Source organism: Phoxinus phoxinus (genome assembly GCF_949152265.1).
Source record: "Phoxinus phoxinus genome assembly, chromosome: 6".
Classification (NCBI taxonomy): domain Eukaryota; kingdom Metazoa; phylum Chordata; class Actinopteri; order Cypriniformes; family Leuciscidae; genus Phoxinus; species Phoxinus phoxinus.
This window is the reverse complement of record NC_136881.1, coordinates 33,008,646-33,030,013: the sequence shown is the minus strand read 5'-3', so window position 1 is coordinate 33,030,013 and position 21,368 is coordinate 33,008,646. Positions and strand designations below refer to the sequence as shown.

Sequence of the window (21,368 nt, the reverse complement as noted above, 5' to 3'; positions counted from 1 at the left end):
TAGTCACGCTTGCAAATTTCTCCTCCAAGCAGAAGGTGGCCTGCATTTGAGGGTAGTACTGTAAGGTCACAGCTCTCTGTCTTCCTGTACTTATTTAATTGTTTGTATTTTCATCAGTGTTTTTCCGTGCATGATTTATAAGACTATGCAAAATATATGAAATTAATTAAATGTAATATCGCAGTAAATGGGGTGCTTGCGAGTCACTGCGCATTAGTATAAAAGTGTTTTGTATAAAAAACATTTTTCAACATGTATTGACTATGCTAACATACTAAAAGCAGTTGATTGGTTTTCAATCAGTTGATTTTGGCATGTCTTTCAGGTGTACTCAATCCTGCTCCTGGAGATTTTCCTTTCAGCAGGGTTAAGTCTAACCCTACCTTAGCGCACCTGCTGGTAATTTACAAGATCCTGAGGATCTTGATCAGATTCCTTGTGTACTTGTTTAGAGGCCGAACTAAACTACTTTACACAAAAGATTGAGCACCCTTCTGTTACAGCTTGAATACTGAAAGCTGTAAAGTGGCATGTCACTACAAAGTGCTTGGTCCAATGAAATGTGAACTTGAAACTAGATTTTTTAATAAAGTAACATGATAATAAAATAAAACTCCTTACATGAGCTAAAATGAGCAATTTTTTTAATTGCACATTTTTGTATTGTTTTAACTAAAGGGAGAGTAGACCAGAAAAATCAATCCAGCTGGCCTATGAGAAAAGGTTCGGAACTTAAATTATTTAAATATGAATAGTTTTGTATCAGTTGGATGGGTACAAGTGGCTTGAGTGGATGGGTAAAAGTGGCTGGAGTGGCTGGACTAGCTGTGGTGCGTGGCATACATAAAAACGGGGGTGTTTGTAAACTAAAGGCATCAGGTGCTTCCAATGTAGACGGCTTTTATCGATTAGAATGGGGGTTATTACATTTTGATGTGACGTCTGACGTGCCACTTGGATGTGTTGTGGACAGCGTGTTAGTACATGCTATTGGCTTTTTCACCTAACAATATTTCTGATACAGCATGACCTGCATTTATCTATAAAACAGAGCATGCAGTTAATGTCCAGAGACATTGCTACTATTCCATAACTGTCACTCGTTGAGTGCAAGGTGACAACGGTAAGGGACTTCTGCATGGATTGAAGAGAGAACCCTTTAAAAGCGCTCCATTAATAGGCCTACTCCAATGCACAAGTATGAAGCAATGGCACAAGACTGAAGTATGATCAGATAGGCTATCTCAGAAGAATCACAGGAGTAGCCTGCACCTGATGCATAGCGGAAACCGTCTTTGTGATCCTGAGTACAGAGGACCAAGGCTTGAATAACTGAACCGACTATGCCCTCTGGAGTAGTTGTTGCGATCTTGATGATGCAGCATGATTAAAAGCTGACAATTTTAAAAGCAAAAAAATAAGCTCCTGTGTGGACGAACTGGATGCATCTAGATGCAAGGAAAGTCAGATGTGAAGAAACATGCTACATGCATGCTAGACACTCCATCAGACAGCCCTGAAACAAAGGCACATTATTTCAATTTAGTCATTTCTTCCTGTTTAATTTACATGATTTGTGCAGCTGCAGTTGTTTGGCTTGCCAGCAGCCGAGCTGGTGGCCATTTTGTGTTATTGCAGTGCAGAGCTACTTGTATGAAATGGCTGAGCGGGGGAGGGGATCTTAAAGAGACTTCGCTGTAATTCTGGCTCTCCATGGTAGCTGCACCGTGTACACGGTTTACTGTTGTTGTGCCGTGTTTGGTTTCAGTCATTCTTGGAGGATTCAGGCTTCAATGCGTGAAATGTTTCATTTCATGCACTTGTATGATCATTTTGTTAGTTTTGGAAAGTAATCATTTATTACTCAGAACAAGTACATTTTTGATCAGTTAATTTATAAAATGTAATTTTGTAGCTTGATCCGCTAGTTAGTTAGTGTATGTTATCAGGAACAAAGACTGACACATGACCGAGATCTGACATGCAACCCACAGCTAAGCCAGTCTCAACTGGATTCAGCCGGTTTCTGCCGGTTGTGTCTGTGATTAGCTGGCTGTGCATACAGTAGCATTACAAGAGGAATGCTGTTTTTTTTGTTGTTGTTGTTTTTTTTGGCTAAAGGGAGTTTAGTTTTTAAGATGTATGCAGGTCATGTTTGTACCAATTTCACCAGAAAACCTCTTTAATAATACTAAAAAAAAAAAAAAAAAAAAAAAAAAAAAAAAATTGGGGCATGGATTAGCTTCTGTTGATGTTTGTGCTGCCCTACAAATTAGAAAATGGTATATTCCATTTGGGCATCTATGTTTTTACTTGGGTGTCTTCTCTTCATCCCAGTGAAGATTGGGGGAGGATCTTGGCATATCTTATGTTTTTCATGCTAGCAGCGAATAGTTTTTGATTGGTTAAAATGCATTGAAGAATTTCTTCAAAACTTTTTGTTGTTGTTGTCTTTTGTCTAAAAACTTTTTATTGTGCACTTCCAAATACCGCAACATTTGCATTGTTTGCATTTATTCATTTTAAATTTTTTTTTTTTTTTTTGTTGAATGGGACTGAATAAGGAGCCAATAATTTTAGCAGTCCCACAATACTGAATCACAAAAATAGATGAGAATAAAGCTATAAATAAATTAGTCTAAACCATTGTACCAATATTCTCCATAACTGTACAAATGTGTAGTTCTGGCACTCTTTAGCAAAAATCTCAGGTCTTCTAAAAGGAGATCATCTCATTTTACACCCTGATTGTAGCCTTTGCCATTTTGTTTTTGTTTTGACTTAAACATTGAATTAAATTGTAATCACCTGGCTAATGTTCATTACTAGTAGTGAGTGAGTTAGTTACTAGTACTGAGATGCCCGCACAGAACCTGCTATTGTATGTCATGTGAACTAAGTCTTCGTCAATACCACCATTCTCTGTTCATCTTGAGTTGGACATGACTAAAATGACTGTAACTGACAGTGAGACAGTGAGTCAGATGTTAATTCATCGAGTGAGTCATTAGACTGATTCAACCTGATAACTCAAGGTTGATTTTTTTTTTTTAATTCATTACAAAGAATCAGCACATTAGTTATTTGTTCACAAATTAGACTACAGAGGTATTTTTTTGTGTGCAGCCAGCGAGAACAATGCCGTAAAAATGTTTATTCGGTTTATTCATACTATCAGTGTTATTTCGCAGTTCTCCTTGGCTTCTTTCCCATCACGTTCACTTCACACTGTGAACTCACAAGTCACAACTCGGCTCTACTATAATTTCTCTTGCCGTGGTGCTGTAGATTCAGCAGCAGCGCGTCGTAGTCTCTGATTAGCGGTGCAGACAAAACCTGTGGCTACTTATGCAGGGTAAAAGCAGCATGTGGGCCTGCATCCAGAGAAATAATAAAAAAAAAACGAAAAAAACAAAGCCATTGGATACACTGTATCCTGAACCTGTATGAACAATGAAAAGCTTGCTGATATTAATTAGCATTTGGGCAGATCATTACTGAGATTTTATGAATTTGTGAATTCGCACAACTGAAACGGCTATATAGACTCAGAACATGCTCCTAAAGCTGGCTTTCTGATTATTGAAACTACTGAGGTGACCAACTGACTAGCAGATTGAGTGTGTTCTCAGCATTGAAAGCTAGTGCTACCCACGAATCGGAAAATTCCAAGCTGTTGAGATGAAGCTTGGCAGAGCATAGAGCCCCTGTTAAATTTATATCCTACTAGATCTGTAAATGCAGAAATGCACTATAATTAAATTGTGATTGTATGTTAATTTAGGCAGATTTTAATAGTACATCCCCTGTTTATTAATTTCAACCAAAAAAAAAAAGTTCTACATGTTCTGCAAAAGTGGGGGAAGCGAGAGTGTTCTCCCATTTTATCCCCTCACGATTTTTATCCCCCTAAAATTTGACAGCTTTTATTTATTTAATTTTTTTATTACATGCTTCACTTTTTCGCAATGCATAATTTAATCGAAAGCCTGCAGTTGTTGTGTGGAGTTTGGCTTTGCTTATTCAATCATGGCAAGGTCTTGCAAACAGTTCTGGTTGCTGAGGACACTTGTGTTTCTTGCTGTCTTTCAAATAAATAATAGTTGGGACCTATTAAAGTCTTACTATTTTTCTAGTGTAGAAGTCCACGTTTTAAAGACGACTGCAAAAATGGAAGAGTCCAACATGTGCTCCCCTCCCCCTTCCATGAACTCCTTTGTGTGCTCCTTGAGCTAGTGTGACTAGACATGCTTGCGTTCTCTCATGACTAATCATGGGCTACGTTCGAGAACCGCTGTATTACAGATTCATATCCCAAATTATTTCAATGTTTCGGTTTAAAAAATATTTGCGTCTGCCTTCATATGCGCTTAAAGTTGGGTCTGATTGGAGCACCTCAGTGCTGTTTGGCAGACATGGCAGACTCTCGATTAGTTGGACCTCAGATGGAAAATACCTATAATTAATGTCTGTTTGGAACTCGAACCGTTGTAACGTCCAAGTTAAGAGTGTCTCCCCCTCTCGGTGCTTGTAATGGTATGCTCTGTACTCTCCAGTAATTTTCTGTTGTCTGCTCTGCTGTGTTAGTTTGCAGCAAGAGGGTGGAGCTACACTGCAGTGTGACTGACTCTGCTCTAGAACTGGTTTCAGCTAGTTTGATATGTTGAGACCTAATGTTTGTTTAAAACCGTTTTTAGTTTAAATTCTGTCTAACATGTTTCATTCTGTCAACATGTTTTATTTAATTTGGTAAGAAAAATCCAAAAGTATAACCGGAATAAATGTATTGCTAAGAGAACAATAATTTTTATCCCCTTTGCAGTTATGTAGATATATAGGCTAGTACAGCTCATTTGTCAGTGTCAAATATTGTATATTAGTGTGTTTAATACTTATTGAAATGAATAATGGTAGCACCCCTGCAAAAAGTCTATGGTACAGCCCTAGCCCTGCCCCTCCCCCACCTCTGCTCAGTTTTACTGCTAGGCTTTTGATCGCACGACGGCTAGTCACGCTTGCAAATTTCTCCTCCAAGCAGAAGGTGGCCTGCATTTGAGGATAGCAGTGTAAGGTCACAGCTCTCTGTCTTCCTGTACTTTTGTAGTTTTGTTTCTTTTTATTAGAATCCTTGTGGGAATATGGTTTATTCTACTAGATTGCACAATATATTTACATGTGATTTATCGAAGTTAGATATGTTTTTGCGATATATTTTTTTTTTTACCGTTAGTTAAAAATGCGGGTATTTAAAAAAAAAAAATCATTTTGGTACATAATACGATGTTGATGAGTGTCTAACATATGTGCTAAAAATGTATGTTGGTTTTTAACCAGTTTATTTAGGCAAAAGATATATGGTTCAGGGGTACTCAGTCCTGAGATTTTTCTTTCATCTGAATTTAGGTTCAACCCTCGTTTAACTCACCTGTGGTAATTTACAGGTGATCCCGAGGAGCATGATTAGCTGGTTCAGGTCCTTTTTTGGAACCGAACACAATCTTGAAAATCAAATCTGCACAGAGGTAAATCTCCAGTAGGATTGAGCACCCTTGTAGTAGAGCTAACATACTTAGGCCTTTTCTGTTAACAGTGCTTACCAAATGTATTTAACGAAAATAAATAGATTAACTTAGCCATGCATGTCTAGAGATATTGCTGCTATTCTATAACTCTGACTTGTCAAGTACAAGGTGTTGAATATGAGGAACACGGATTGAAGAGTACCTATAACAGCGAAGAACTCCAGGATGAAGCAAAACCGGAAGACTGATGATAATAAATCTCAATGGAGGAACACGCACCTGACGCATCAATTGAAACCTCTTTACGCTGTCCAGAAGATAAAAGGCCACCTCTGTGCTATCATATAGCAGGTTATTTTGTGGGATCTAAAGACGTGAATGATTGAAGACACTTGAAGTTTCACAACCTTCAAGAGGATGAATTGAAGCGCCTTCTTGACGCAAAAAGAAAATCAACTGCTGGAAGGAACTCCGACGTTAGGAACCGGAGAGAGTCAGACGCATGCTCCATGCAAGTTGGCTAAATTAAAATAGACAACTTGTAAAATCAAATCAAATCTGGTTTAAGTCATGGATAGTGCAGTTGTCTGGCTTGCCAGCAGCCGAGCTGGTGGCCATTTTGTGTTATTGCAGTGCAGAGCTACTTGTATGAAATGGCTGAGCGGGGGAGGGGCTCTTAAAGAGACTTCGCTGTAATTCCAGCTCTCAGTGGTAACTGCAGAATGTGCACGGTTTACTGATGTTGTGCCGCGTTTGGTTCCTGTCATTCTAGAAGGAGTTTAAGCTCTAGTGCCTGAAATATTTTCTATTTCACGCATATGTAAGGCAGTTTTGTGGGGTTTTGACAGTGTTATTGATCAGACAGTGAGCTGAGCTTATGGAGTTTTCCATAAGAGGAAAACAAGTAAGCCTAATTTATCAAATAAAATTGACAGAAATTAGTTAATCATATTTCTTTACCAGAAACCTCCAAGTGTTTTTAGGCACATGAGAGAGATCCATGAGATCGTCTCAACTGGTTTCAGCCTGTTATTAGCTGGCTGTGCGCATACAGCAGTTTTTAAAGGAAAGCTGTTTTTAAACAGTTGTTGTTGTGTTGGAGGGTTTTAAGATGGGTTCAAGTTGTTGTAATGTTCTTATTTCACCAGTGGCCCTAAATGTTGTCAGTATTAGGCCATATCCATTGCCGGTCATCTGCGCTTGTGCTTGTAGCTACATCTGCGCTACATTCTCTTGGGACTTCTCTACTTGCGAGTTAGGAATTCACAATAACATCGGGATTCGGTTTCAAGTGATTTTGGTCGGAGTAAAATCTGTTTTTTCCACTTACCAACAAAGAAGGGAGTTTATTTGGTACTAATGCTGTATAATAAAGAGCAAAGGATGAACTTTAGGTCTGAATCTGATGCTTTATCTTCTGTTGCCACAGAAAACTATGAGATGTAGTTTGGGAGCACGTCTCATTGTAAAACAGCTGTCTCAAAGCCGTAATCATGATATTCAGTTGTCGGAATCCCCTTGGTGAAGTGAATTAAAAAAAATCTTTTTTTAAATTACACAATTAAAAATATAATTGGAATAAAACAGAAGCCATTAATCATGTACACAACAATATTAGCAGTGGCGTAATAAGAAATTTAAAATATAGACCAGAATAGTTATAGCGTCGTAAAATAAAGCTAAAGCTAGTGCGAAACCGTAGAGAGAAATGAATATAATAGATTGAATCTTTTACACCCTGATATGATAGCATACAATGTTTTAATTGTTCTCATATTAGCTGCAGTATTATGCTATCTTTTTATTTTAGTGACCGTACCGAGAAGGCGCCAGACTTCCTCTAGCTATATGAAAACAAAGAGCTTAAAATTTATCAGATAAAAGCCATGCTGTTCAGCCTCCTTCAAGGCCTTCATCAGACATTAGGAACATCGGACGCACAACTGCAAAATACTATATGAAGTTTTATCACGGTCTTCCTTGTATTAAAATTTCTGCATTTGCACACCCCTTCTTTTAGTTAGCGTACGATCCCTGTCTCTCTTTTTTTGCCGTTTCGACTGCAGATTCTTCAGCAGTGGGGGAGGAGTGTGTGTTCTCATGAGTTTCACCTCCACTCTAATGCAACTTCTTTTCCATTCCCATTTTACACCTTTTTTTTGGTGTAATTTCTCTCTGTGCAGTTTCATGGAATGCTTTTCCTAGTGGTCTTCTAAAGTTTAACAAATAAGGACTGCTGTTTTTCTGGTGTGGAAATCAATACGTTTCGAAAACAACTTTGTATGCATTGTAGAGATCCAGCAGAGAGCTCTTTTCCTTCCATTCACACTTGGTGTGACATGGCTAGACGTACTTGCACTCTCTCATGATCATGAGATGCGCCTGAGAAGTATTAGGTTCGTTGTGTGTGTATTCATGCACGTTTATTGATTGTGGATGGCGCCGAATATGTTAGTACGAAAGGGGCATTGACAAGCTCAATGCTGCGTAGGCAGACATGTCTTAACCAGATGTGGTGCAACTAGATTTCAACAGCAAGTGATCTTTGTCCACTCCAAAAGTGAAAATGCTTTGCGACAAAATCACATCAGTATGTGGTTTTTCAGTTTGCACATTCTCTTGCACTCTCAATATATTTGCACATTACTGCTGAAACTGCGTCAATCTAATGCCTGTTGCAGACTGTGTGATTTTGGCAACCCCTAAAGATCATTATGAATCACACTGTACGACATGGATCTACAAGCTTGTACAACATAGACTGTATACGGTGATGACACCTATTGAATCGTAGGCTACGACGCAAGTTAGTATAGAAGAATAAAAAGTCAGCATTTGCGAGTGGTAAACAAATAGAGCAAGATTAATCGCATTTTGGCAATTGTGGTTTTTATGTGCACTGAGAAAAAAAAGTACACAAGGAGAATATGGACTAGGGAAAAGAGACCAACTTGGCATGCCAATTTTGTCAATTGAGCTCGAGTTAAGTAGTTTTAAATTTTAGTGCCATGTCGCGTTGATCAATACGCCATTTCATGTTGGATTTGAATTGGTTAGTCAGTAGACGTAGGTTGTATCGGCAAACATACTGCGATGATCATGGAAAATTTCTGATACTGTCAGAAAATTATCACAGGCTATCTTTGGTTGCAAGACCGTGACAACGGCCATCTTTGAACCTCTCTCACTGTATGACATAGGACCACAAAAATTGGTTCGTTCGTCTGCGACAGTCCAAAATTGTACAATGTGTACCAGGCGTAAGAACCACAAACCTTGTGTTTTCATGACTTCTATGATGTGTTTCCAGGCGGCACCATTTTTTTAAATATCCTTTTGGATATTCAGGGATTTGTCATATTTGTGTGAAAAATGGGTAAAGCTACAAAAATGGAAACAGTGAGATGGGCAAAGTGCAGTGTCGCTTGTCATGGCTAGGACAGGAGTGCGGATTAATGTGGAAGAGCGCTTTGGTCATGTCGCGTCTGGTTTGGATCGTGTCAGACTTCTGAGCATGTGAAAACGCATCAGTGTTTGCTAATACTGTCTGCTGGGATCTCCATGAGTTGCAACATAAATGTCATTAGGCTTTTAGGAGATCTGTTAAATCGGTTGTGCTAATATTTCTCTTTTTTTCGTGTGTGAAAATTTACAGCAGAAATAGCAGCCATCTGAACTAGAATAGATTTGTTTAGATAAGGTCCTCTGTTTTGTTCTCAAGGACTGATTGTAGGGATTTTGTATGCCCTTTTTTCAGTTTTATTTATAGGCACAGTTGAGAGATGACAGGAAAGGATTGGGATAAAATCGGAAAATGTCATGAGCCGGATTAGTACTTGTATTGCCGGACTGAACGCTTTAGTTAAATGTGTCAGAAAACCTGCACTAAAGCCTAACAAAATATAGTTTTTGAGTGATATTTAGTCAGGATAGGTTTCCTTTACTAGGAAAACAATGAATAAAATAATTAATTTCTTGTGAGTTATTCGATTTCGCATAGTCATGAAGTATCATCACAATTTTTCTAAAAGTGTTTGAAAATGTTCTTAAGCTGAGAATGTTTCCATGTGACTAAGAGGTAGGCTAATAGTCAAAAGGCATGACATGAATATGCTTCACATTGAAAATGGTGACTATAGCTTATTTTGCTCAGTTGTTTTGTTTATGGCCGTATTTTGACCTTTTACCTTGTTATAAACCTCCTTTTGTGCAATAGCAAAGCTAATGCCAAAAGATTTTTGTGCTGTATTAGGATGTACGCTACCAAATTATTTATTGAAAAATATGGACTTAAGTAAAAATGCATATAGGCAAATTGTTGTCACTTGGTTTATTTTTAAAATGCAGAGCAGATTCAGTTTTGCTGCGCTCCCTCTTGTGTTGACACACAGTGGTGCACGTGAGACACCCCTCTTCTGTTGCAATGGTACGATCCACATCGCAGTAATTTTCCACCCTGTTTTCTCTGTGCCTGCAGCAGTGGGGGAGGGGTCTGTTTTTTGCTTTACAGCATATGGCAGTTTTTCTTTCTTGCTGCTGATGTTTTTTTCCTTTGTTCTTTGTTTTCCCTTCTTTTCTAAAGGTTTTTGTATGCATGTCTTGTTTTTGAACACCTTTAATTGCAGGTTTTAGAATACTGCTGGTCGGTCGGTCAGTGAGATGTTATGATGAGATGAATCATCTCACAGGCTTATCATGAGTCAAAATGTGACCTTTTGTTTCATATAACGCTGGCCTGATGGTTGTAACGCTACAATTGTGTGTAGCTACACTGTTTTTCTATTCTAGTTACAGCCAACACCTTACAAAGAATGTGCTCCGCCTCTCCACATGAGATCCCTTCCCCCTCCCGTTCTCTCTGTCTCTCTCTGTTCCTCTTTTCTTGTTGTGTGCGCTTTGAGCTAGTTGGAAGCTAGGCATGCTCCCGTTTTTGCGCTCCCTCCCTACTAATCAAGGCCTACTCCTGAAGACTAAACCTCAAGGTTGTTTTTTGAGCTGTTTTGGTTATTGAGGACTTCAATTTTTTCGCTTTCAAATGTAGTGTTGTGTACTAATAAGATTAATGGACATTTTGGTGGATCTTTGTTTGATTTGTTTTCAAGAACAATTCTAGATGGATTTTCATGTCTTCGTATTATCGCAGAAACAACCCTTTTTACGATTTTTTTTTTGGTCTTGTTTGTTTTGGCTGTTAGTGAGAATTGTGCAGTTCTAACATGATTGAGATCATTTGTTTTACATTTGACTGGGATATTTTGGTCATACTTTGGTCTTTGGCATTAGGAAGTGTTGATTGCGTGCAAACCGTAAACGAACGCAATTCCTTGTGATCTTTTGATATTTAATGCCTTCTATTGGAACATTAGGGATTTGCTTATTTTAGATAGAGCAAACCTTTTTTATTTTTTGTCAGCTTACCATAGAAATGATTGCAGGTGGCAGGTATTTTACCTCGAAACGGTTTTCAATACGGGATACAATGTTCGGCTATTTTGCGAACAGTTCTTTATTAGCAGTTCACAAGAGGTTGTATCGCTGAAATCACCTTGCATTGAACAGGACTTGGATATTATTCAGGCCTGAGCCTCAGGAGGAGGAGTACTGTAAAACTGAGCCTGGCTTTACACCGCAGCTCTGGCGACCATTTTGCAATGAGCGGGAACCTCAGTGTCTATGTTTACAGTTGGGGTGGGGGAGGGCCACAGTGAGGCTGTGCGCGGTGATCAACATTAGAACAAGCTTCCCAGAAGCTAGCAGTCATATTTATAAAATGAATGTATTTTCTGAGGACATGGAGGAATACAGAGATGCACTTTATTACTGTTTAGGTTTTGTCACACATTAGTGCTTTTTTGGGGGTGGGGTATGACATGAAATGTCAAATGTTTTTTAGTGTTCGTTTTGGGTTACTACATGGCTGTATGTAGTCAGCTTGCTTGACACCTTAATTTGTGTCTTGTACAACCTTGTTACCTGTCTTGCTCCTGACTCAGCAGTTTGTGGTGACACTTCAGTGTTTAGAATGGAAAATTAGTCCTAGTTAGCTAATAGAACTTTCAAGTGAATTAAGTAAAAATCTTTTTCGTAGTTGTCATGGATACCAGAACTTTGGTGGATGGCTGTTGACAGGAGGTGAAAGATTTTGCTAATGGCATATGTAAGCCGCGTCATTCACACCTGCCAGGATGATGATTGCTAATTTAGCAGCACAGCAGCAATGTGGTGTCTTGTGGATTTATGCTTGCAGATCTTGGCAAGATATTTTTATGGGATGTGTAGTAAACGAAGAAAAGATGAGAATACCTGGAGTTGAGAATACTTACTGAGAATAAGTTGATGTTAAGCTTTAGAATGAATTCAAGATGGATTAACTTTGGATCCAGTAAGGTGCTTTGATGCTAATAGCAAGTTCAATGCTAGCAGTTTGCTCAACTCTTATCATTGGGAATATTGTAAAATACAGGAAATTGTTTAATATTTTGTTTTTGTTTATAAATGTTGGTGTTGGCTGATATTAGTTAATTTTACAAGTATTGAACAGTTTAATTGCTTAAGTAACACTATATTTTTAAACTTGACAGTATTATTTCTTGTTTCAGATCACAAGTTTAAAAAAATGTAAATGCCAGGAGGCTATTCTTTTTGTATTAATTTAGAAACTTCTAGTCTCTTAAGCGCTGAAAGAGGACACCTGTATTGTAATTTATTTTTAAATGCATGTCCTCCAGTAAAATTCAGTCTTTTTAAATGGCAAATAGGTTTTAATATTACCTCGTCTTATCAGGATAACAATTTGCAGTGTACTACTTTACCACATATTGTGTGAAGCACTTAATTTGTGATTAATTTGAATTTAATTAGTTTCTAAATTGTGTAGTATTGGGGAAACATCTACTTTAATTGCAGAATGTCATCAGCTTTGTTTCTTTAGCGGTTTGCTCAAATTCTTTATTTTTCTCTGTAGATTGTTATTTTTGCACAGCTTGCAATGAGTTCACTGTATGTGGCCTTTGTCATAACATTTATATCTACAGATTCAGCATTGATTTGTAATCCATATGCGTAGAACTAAGGAAGTATGTTAACTAGATTGCTAGATAATCAATTAGAGAATATGCCAGCGCTCATCGGTTATGTTAAACTACTGGGTTATGATTACGTAACATTTTGAGAGCAACTTATTAATTACAACATGAGGGAGGGAGCTGAAGGATGTTTGGATCTGGTTATGAGCTGAAGAACTAACTTTAGCATGAAATGAGTTAGACTGTGTGCGAAACTATTTTTAACTTAATTTCATACCTAATATTTCAATTCTTTCTTTTTTTTTAGGATCCTCAAGCGACTGGCTGCCTAATCCATGAACAGGATAGTGCGAGACATTACAGAAGCCTGGTAAGACAAACTAATGTCTTTTTTGTGATGATTAACACGGAGACAGAAGTACGAGTCTAGTTTTAAGTACGATAGTAACTTTGAAAATCTGCATTATATAATGGACTCCTCTTGTCGCTAGCAGATTCTGTTGTGTGCTGCTCTTATTGGCTAAGAATTGCACCAATCATGTTGAGGGGGAGGACACGAAGTCTGCTCTCCCTCTTATTATTCTGAAATCAGATGCACTGCTGGCTGTTACGGCCCTACCAACTCGCTAGTTATGTCAATTGAACTGAGGAAGGTTATTGGTTTTCGTTAGGTAACTCTTTTCAATACAGATTTGTAGTGCTTTCTGGAGTTGTTTAATAGAGAGCTGCTTCAGCTCAGACTGATAGTGTGGATAAACAGATCTAAACAGTTTAGTACTTTTACTTTGGATGAATTACCATCTAAAAAAAGCCTTAGTCCAAGGTTATTGTTACGGTTTTGTTACAGTTAAAAGAAGGCATTGTGATTGAGGTCAAGAGAAAATTCTAGAACAGCAGGAAATGGCTTTTAGATGAATGACAGTGACACCTTGTGGTCACTCTTCAGTAAAGACACTTGTACTTGGTTAGATTAATCAGATGTGTTGAGTACTGCATGGAGCTTTTGCTAACTAGCCTGTTTAGGATATAACACATGTGTTTGACCATTTCCTCTTGTCCCACAGGTGAAAATGGAAGTAGCTGTACCTGAGGAACCTCAGAAGAAAATCTTCCGTGCAAGAAAAACTATGAAGATGAGCGATCGGCAACAACTGGAAGCTCTGCACAGCACCCTGACCACCACCAGTTCCAGCTCCGCCTCTTACTCCTCTTCCTCATCACAACCTCAGACACCGCTGGTGAATGGCACCCACACCGAGGAGAAGGAGAAAGTGAAGGAGAAAGACTTGAATCATAAAGAGGCCGACTTGATGCCACCTGCCCCGGATTCAGCTCGCTGTTCCCCTTCTCCATCTGTCTCTCGATCCCCCTCTCCACCCAACGCACAGGCTACCTCACCTTCTATGGATATGGACGACCCCCTTGTGGCCACAGAAGAGAAAAAGGAGACGAGCAATAAAAGTTCCTCCTCTTCTCTCTCTGCTTCTCCATCTGGGTTAAACTGCGATCCAGAGGTTAAAGAAGGATTTCTGTGCTTGAGCGAAGAGGATGAAATCCAAGCAGACAAAGATGAAAAGAAAGAGAGTAGCGAGGAGAAGATGAATGTAGATGACGAGAAAGAGGACCAAAAAGACGAAAAAGGCACTTCTGAAAATGCAGGAGGTGAGAATGTCTAGAAACCCAACCTGCCTGCAAACTACTGGTCAATCTCTAATTTCGGGGTGGTGAGATCTTTGTCATTCTTGCATTCCCATACAATTTATTTGTGGAGACTGTAAAAAGGCACTTCTTTGAATACTTTAGAGGGGAATATGAGCTTCCTTTTTGTTTTGTTTTCTCAAATCCTTATAATAATGAATTACTTTGCAATCTGATTAAAGGGATAGTTAATCAAAAAAATTAAATTGTCGCTATATACTCAACCACTCAATCCACTTCTGTGGAACACAAATGTTACGTTTTCTGCCATTTAATGAAAGTGAAACAAAAACATTTGACCCCATTGTATGGACAAAAAAAGCTGCAAAATTTTTCAATATATCTTTTGTGTTTTACAGTAGAAAAAGTAAAACCGGTTTGAACAAAGTAAAACCGGTTCTCGATGAGTAAAAGATGATAGAATTAATTTTTTTCTCTCAAATGATCGAACAATTTCGAGTTTCCTACCTAAGTGTCGACGTGGAGTTTAGCGTTTGAGCTAACATTCGTTACGCTAATATCCCTGTTTTAATAGTTGCAGGCACTGCCTTTTAAACCTAAACCCTTCCTCTGCCTCTACTTAACAGCAGACAACAGCTCCCCTGCTGGTACAAAGAGATCATTGTCTGAGGAGCAAGATGAAGATGACAAAGAAACCGAGGAGCGAGATGGAAAACGAGCAAGGCTTGACGGTGAGGAGCTGGAGGCTCAGCTGGAGCTGAAAATCACAGGCAATGCGGGGAGCCGCCATAAACTGGAGAAGGTTTGTTCTTGATTTGAAATCCTAACATCCATGTACAGCATATATAGCATGCAGTCACACAACAGCATGCTTTAGATGAATGCGTAAATGAGTCTAAAGGTGATGATACACGGGGCAGCTTTTTTGAGCAATGTTGCTTGGGCGCTTTGCCATTGAGAAGGGGCAACAAATTTCTATCTGGCTACTTTAGATCCTGGTTGCTCGTTTACGGCAACATTGCCCATTAACATTCCTCAAAAAGTTGCCTCGTGTATCATCACCTTTACAGGGATAGTTCACCAAAACAAATTAACATTATTCTACATTATTCCATAATTATTCCATTATCTCCTATATCCACACCTGTATGGCTTTCTTTCTTCTGTGGAACACAATATAAGATATTTGAACGGTTTTCATTCAGTTTTGGAAGCACAAATTAAGATTTAATGACCTATCATTTCTCATTTAATAGTGTTAGTTCACTCAACCAAAATTTTCAAGCTTAAAGAGTTGATTGACAAAAGTCTAATCCAAGTCTTCTGAAAAGACAAGATTGCTTTGTTTAAAGAGGACCTATTATGCCCTTTTTAGTCTTAATCTTGTTTTTGGGTTCTGCTAATATAGGTTTTCATGGTGGGATTTTCCAAATTATCTGTAGAAAAGATAACTCCTATATAATGTTCATGATAAACATAGTTCTGATGATCTGTAAAGTCTAATTCTCTTCTCTTTTGGAAGACTTAAGACCTTATTTAGATTTATTGTCTTTCTTCCTATTAGATGGTTCAGCAGTTAGTTGAGGAACGGTTACGGGTGCTGCAGTTGACCGTATTTGACCGAAGCATAAAAGAGCTGAAAGAGAGAGTGGAGAAGATCGACAATGCAACCAAACAACAGAATGCTTTGCAGCATATTAACACACTACAGGTGAGTTTACGTTTTAACCAGAATCAATGTTTGGCAAAATAATACAAGAAATATTGCTATTGTGCAATTTGTGCATCAAATAGAAACGGGTTTATCTTTCTTTGAATGCTTTTAATAACATTAAACCACAGAGTGCAATATACATATTCATGTTTTGCTCAATCTCAGTATGCAATTTTGAAAATATTATCATGCTGGACACATTACATCCATAAAATTGTGATTTAACTTTAGGCTAAGATTTCCCGGCTAGCCAAAAAGTTTGGTGCTGCTAATCAGGCCTCCGAGAACTCAAAGAGAACTCAAGAGGTAAGAGTGTGAATTTTTCTTCAGTTGTTGTGGAATAAAGATGTGGTCCTTATCTATCAATATAATACACTTCTTAGTGTTTGATTGCAGGCAAAATGTGCTTTTGAATGTGAGGTTGAGTTCACTTTTAAGGTAAAATACACTTTGCTTTCCATTAATCAGGTTCATGCTGCCTCTGCTGCTCAGGCCAACAATGCAACCAACATGACTACACCACAACGGTAAACATATCTGACATATCCTCGATTAATATTCACAAGATCATGCACTCTTTCTCCAGTACAAGATGTTGCAATCATTTTGCTTCTAACCTACACTTCTGTAAGAGTCTTCCACCCCTTTCAGTCCTTCTAAGGGGCCATTCAAACAGAATGTGTTTTTGTGTTGAACCAAAAACACAAGTCGTGGGCAGTGGAATATGAAAAAATGCAATGCCTTTAATTTTAACTTCTTTTAACATGGTGATGTGTTTCTAGAATGCTGTGTTATGCGCGAAAAACACGTGAGCTCAAAGACGTCCCTTTGGCGCAACTTTAGTGCAACGCAGTGGAATGCAAAAAACGCATTCTGTGTTAATGGCCCCTAAAGCTGTAGGGATCCTGCTTGCAAAAATCTAGAAATGTCACCATCCTTTTTCCACATTGGTTGAACAAACTCTTAGTACACTCTTAAATTGATGTTACAGAAGCAATCCCATAGAATAACCTTTTTTGGTTCCCCCAAGAACCTTTCAGTGAACCATTATTTTTTGTCAGTGGTTTAAGGTTTAAGGTTCTTCATGGAACCATAGATAGACCTTTATTTTTAAAGGGGTGGTTGATTAACTTCACTTTTTTAAACTTTAGTTAGTGTGTAATGTTGCTATTTGGGCATAAACAACATCTGCAACTGCTAACACACACACACACACACTATTGAAGCTCCGCCCTCTGTGCCGGGAGCAGCAGCTCATTTGCATTTAAAGGGACACACAAAACAACGCGTTTTTGCTCACCCTCAAAAAGGGACGATTTTAACATGCTATAAAAAATTATCTGTGGGGTATTTTGAGCTAAAACTTCACATACACACTCTGGGGACATCAGAAATTTATTTTACATCTTGTAAAAAGGGGCATTATACCACCCCCGTTTAAGAGTGTTGCTGTCAGAAGAGCTAATTCTCTATACTCACTAGTTTGGGGGAAAAAACTGCAGATATTAGCTTGCTAATTCTAATTCAAAAAGCTACAGTAAATATTTGAAATGCTTGTCCACCACTTATTTGTTTTTGCCATTTTTAATGCTTCCCTACCATTTCTGTTCTTTTACAGTACTGTTAAAACCACAATGGATCCCAAACTGTCCAGTCCACCCACTGGTTCTAATTCCACTGGTGAGCGTTTGTTCTAGTTCTTGCATATAGTTAGTAACCATTTCATCAAATAACTCTTGTTGTTCTTCCCTCAGCAATCCCAGCGCAGCCCAAACCTCTGTCCACACCGACTGCGCCAGCATCCTCCGCTTTGACCGCCTCTACACCAATTTTACAGATCATCTCCACAACCACAAGCTCTACTCCCTCATCCACCTCTTTGCCTGGCCAGACTCAGACAGGCACCCTACTACTAAAGACTGGTCCTGGTACAGGGGTCATGACTAACACCCCGGTGACATCAGGGGGTCAGTCCGTGTCTATTCAGCCTCTTTTAATTCAGCTGCCTTTAGCGATGGCAAATGGGCAGAGTGGGGCATTGGTTAATGCTGCCGGGTTGATACCGGTGTCGTCATTATCTACGGTTAGTAGCATCAATAAGGCAAAGACGACTACAGCTGCTACCACCTTCATCCTTCAAAAGCCAACAGGCAGCGTTGTTTCGTCTTCCTCCACATCGTCCGCTCCGGCGGTGTCTTTGGCGAGAGCCGTGTATCCGGGTGGCACAGGGACCGTTAGTTCACCCAGCACAGGGATATCTGTGACGACAGCCCGAACACCCATTCAGTGTGCTGCTGTTGTGGGAGTGTCTACAGCCACCTCTTCTCCAGGAACCACGGGACCAGCAGCGACAGGATCAGCGGCAGCCGCTCCACCATCAGCTTCCGCATTGGCCTCAAAGACCGGTACGAGACGACGTCTTTATTCTGTTTTGTAATTTTGCTGTTTTTCCTATGGGGGGGAGGGGTTATAAATTACATACTGCTTTAGATTGTATTACTCCATGCTATGTAAAGCATTGAATAATACCGTAAAACATATTGGCATGTACATGTAGCAGAAATTTTTAATTTCTGAAAATTCAAAGCATGTACCAGATAATAAGTTATAAAGAGCAAAATATTTTGTAGCGTATTTTGTCATTCTCACATTGCCTATATTTATTACTATGTAATGCATATTTAATCTATGACTGTGTTATCAATTCATATTTTTCATAATGTAATCATTTTAATTTATCTTTTTAACAGATAATCAGGCCTCAACACCGAAAACACCCTCTCAGGTAAGCAAGGTGTAAAACATGTCTTTGCAAATACCACTTTTGTGTAGTAAAAGTGTGGTATACTAAATTTGACTTCTCTTTCGACAGCCCGGGCGTCCTAAAGGTTCTGTGATTGATCTGACTGAAGATGATGACGATGTTCAAGGTAAAATATTGCATTAGCGAATTTTTGTGGGCAAAAAAGGTCCGTTGTCTGTTGTCAACAGTGTAGCGATGTATGAAGCACAGCTCTCACTGAAGTCAGTTTCAAACCAAGCGGCTTCCTTCTTGGTCAGCGAGGGCAAATTGAATATGACTGAAATCTGAGTGGGGAACTTCTTCGCTTTCACACGGTTGTGTGGATGAAATGCAAATGTGACTCGCACTGCTAAATGTCCTCATTATAGTTGAGGTTTTTATCTCTCTTGAGCTTTTTAAGCTACCGTTTCCTAATGCTTTTCTCTTTTTGTGGGTGCTGTGCAGTGACAGGAGTCCAGAAAGCCACTGTTTCCCCTATCACTACCCAGCGTACATCTGGGCCGCCTCCTTTAGTCAGCACTACCCCTAATGCAGGTGAGTGATCATATTTTTCTTTTCCCTTTGTCTTGCTGTTGCTGCGTAAAATATTATATAGCGTTCTACATCCCTTCAGAATATGACTATTTGTACGAATAAATTGAGTATACTATAATGATGATTTGCTTTCCTTCCCTCCCCAGGTTCAGGAGTTCGAGCTGCACAGCGTTCCTCTGTGGTGAGTGTGTGTGTGTGTGTATATAGATGATACAAATGCCATAATTTCACTTCTTTCTCTATGCTTTAATATTTTATTTATATTTTGTTAACACACATAGTGCCTATAATAATCTTTCTTGCATTCCCTCTTTGTTCTCTCTCAGGATTCTCCGTCTCTTTCCCGTCCAAGCTCTTCTTCCTCCACATCTCTCCCTCCACTACCACTGGCACCATCACCACCGGCACGTCTCCCACCCGAGGCGGGCCTCACTTCACCACCGCAGCAGCCCCAGCTCAAACTGGCCCGTGTCCAGAGCCAAAACGGGATCGTCCTCTCTTGGTGTGTTGCGGAAACGGACCGCAGCTGCGCCGCTGTAGATACCTATCACCTGTACGCCTATCATCAGGACAACCAGGGGACAGTATCGGGCACTGGTGCTTCGGCTCAGTCACTGTGGAAGAAGATCGGGGAGGTGAAGGCACTGCCGCTGCCCATGGCGTGCACTTTGACCCAGTTTGTGTCGGGGTCGACATATTATTTTGCCGTGAGGGCGAAAGATGTGTACGGCCGCTTCGGTCCTTTCTGTGAACCGCAGTGCACTGACGTCATTAATCCAACATCCGCCGCATCATCCTAAATTAATTCCAAATGGATGGTACAAAAGGATGTGGCCTGGGCCGGAGGAAGTTTGACGGGAGATTTGTAATTGTTACAAAATTGTTAACTATGCGCAGACCACTGGTTTAGTCTTGCCCTTCGTGTTAGGAATTGTAGGGAGTTCAAATAGGTTGTCTAATGCAAATGGAAAAACAAATACTCATCACTGCATACAGACACATATACACTATTTGTTTCAACTTTATTTTACAATGAGGAAGGAACTATCAAACATGCATTGTGCTTGAATTTGTATTTTCCTTGTGCAGAATGTTCAGAGTTAAGTATTGTTTTCGGAATTCTTTCTCTCTCTCTCTCTCTTTTTTTTTAAGGTGACTTTTTTTAAATAAAACAATATTCAATACATTGCACAGATTATTGTTCCAATATAGGTCCCGGTTATTAGCTACAGGACAGGAAAGCAGAGGTGTTAAAGGTTTTCTAATGTTTTTTGTCTGGTACCCAGACACTCCAAAATGACACTCAATAAAAGTATTGATATATTTAAAAAGGTCTCATTTATTATTTGTCAAAACTACAGTGTATTATTTAATGACATACAAGTCCTTTTACAAATATTTTAAATATATCATTCCCGTTCATCTCAGTGGCAGTTCATTGGTTCCCTGGAAGTATTGACCTTTTTTATTTTTTACAGATTGATGACATGTTTCAACATTTATTAACACTGTAAATTTAGCAGAGTTTTTAATATATATTTTGTGTACATAACACTATATTTGTGTTTTATTACCTGGCCATTAAATTACAAGGTTAGTTGCTACTGGAGCAAATGAGATCGCAAAAATTATATTTGTAGTAGTTTCCGTTATCCACTATAGAAGTTTACACGATGACGACTTGTGGTACATTTACACGACAACAATGAACTTAAAACGTAAACGTTGTCCCTTTGTTTTTAGCGTACTAATGACAATCCGCAAAAACAACTAATGCTGTATGCATGCCAGGCCAGTATTTGGCGATGTCACTTTACTGCGTGCCTATAGACTGAACACGTAATACACATGGGCATGTTTTAAAAAATGAGCGTTTTTGTAGTTTACCAAAGACAATAACTATCATATCAAAAATGTGCACTTTGAAACCCGTTTTCAGGACCCCAAAATGCTGCTGTTTTTTAAATGAACAGTAATATGTTATCCATTTTTATTTGAAAACGGTGTCGTGTATACGGCCCCTTAAGCTTCTGAGAACCCTGGAAATATGAAAAAGGACACCATAACAATGCCACAGTCCCAAGGCCTTTACTAGCGACTGTCCCTAGATG

The 21,368-nt window shown here is 39.0% G+C and overlaps 1 protein-coding gene across 9 annotated transcripts in view; it reads left to right on the top strand.

Moving 5' to 3' along the window:
• The window catches only part of atf7ip (activating transcription factor 7 interacting protein), a 42,193-nt gene extending 21,605 nt beyond the window's left edge, over window positions 1-20,588 (top strand). For 3 of the 9 annotated variants that reach the window (XM_079616759.1, XM_079616764.1, XM_079616762.1), the window contains exons 2-14: window positions 12,855-12,917; window positions 13,612-14,209; window positions 14,833-15,008; window positions 15,771-15,917; window positions 16,152-16,226; window positions 16,389-16,447; window positions 17,539-17,600; window positions 17,675-18,325; window positions 18,671-18,705; window positions 18,793-18,850; window positions 19,168-19,257; window positions 19,404-19,438; window positions 19,584-20,588. In XM_079616759.1, the coding sequence (XP_079472885.1) occupies window positions 13,618-14,209; window positions 14,833-15,008; window positions 15,771-15,917; window positions 16,152-16,226; window positions 16,389-16,447; window positions 17,539-17,600; window positions 17,675-18,325; window positions 18,671-18,705; window positions 18,793-18,850; window positions 19,168-19,257; window positions 19,404-19,438; window positions 19,584-20,057 (2,454 nt within the window). In that variant the 5' untranslated portion in view covers window positions 12,855-12,917; window positions 13,612-13,617 and the 3' untranslated portion in view covers window positions 20,058-20,588. Of the gene's footprint in view, window positions 1-2; window positions 61-4,962; window positions 5,072-5,441; window positions 5,523-9,995; window positions 10,505-12,854; window positions 12,918-13,126; window positions 13,219-13,611; window positions 14,210-14,832; window positions 15,009-15,770; window positions 15,918-16,151; window positions 16,227-16,388; window positions 16,448-17,538; window positions 17,601-17,674; window positions 18,326-18,670; window positions 18,706-18,792; window positions 18,851-19,167; window positions 19,258-19,403; window positions 19,439-19,583 lie in introns of those variants that run through there. The other 6 variants (XM_079616758.1, XM_079616763.1, XM_079616760.1 and 3 more) reach the window with 6 other exon arrangements.
• Window positions 20,589-21,368: the final 780 nt, after the last annotated feature.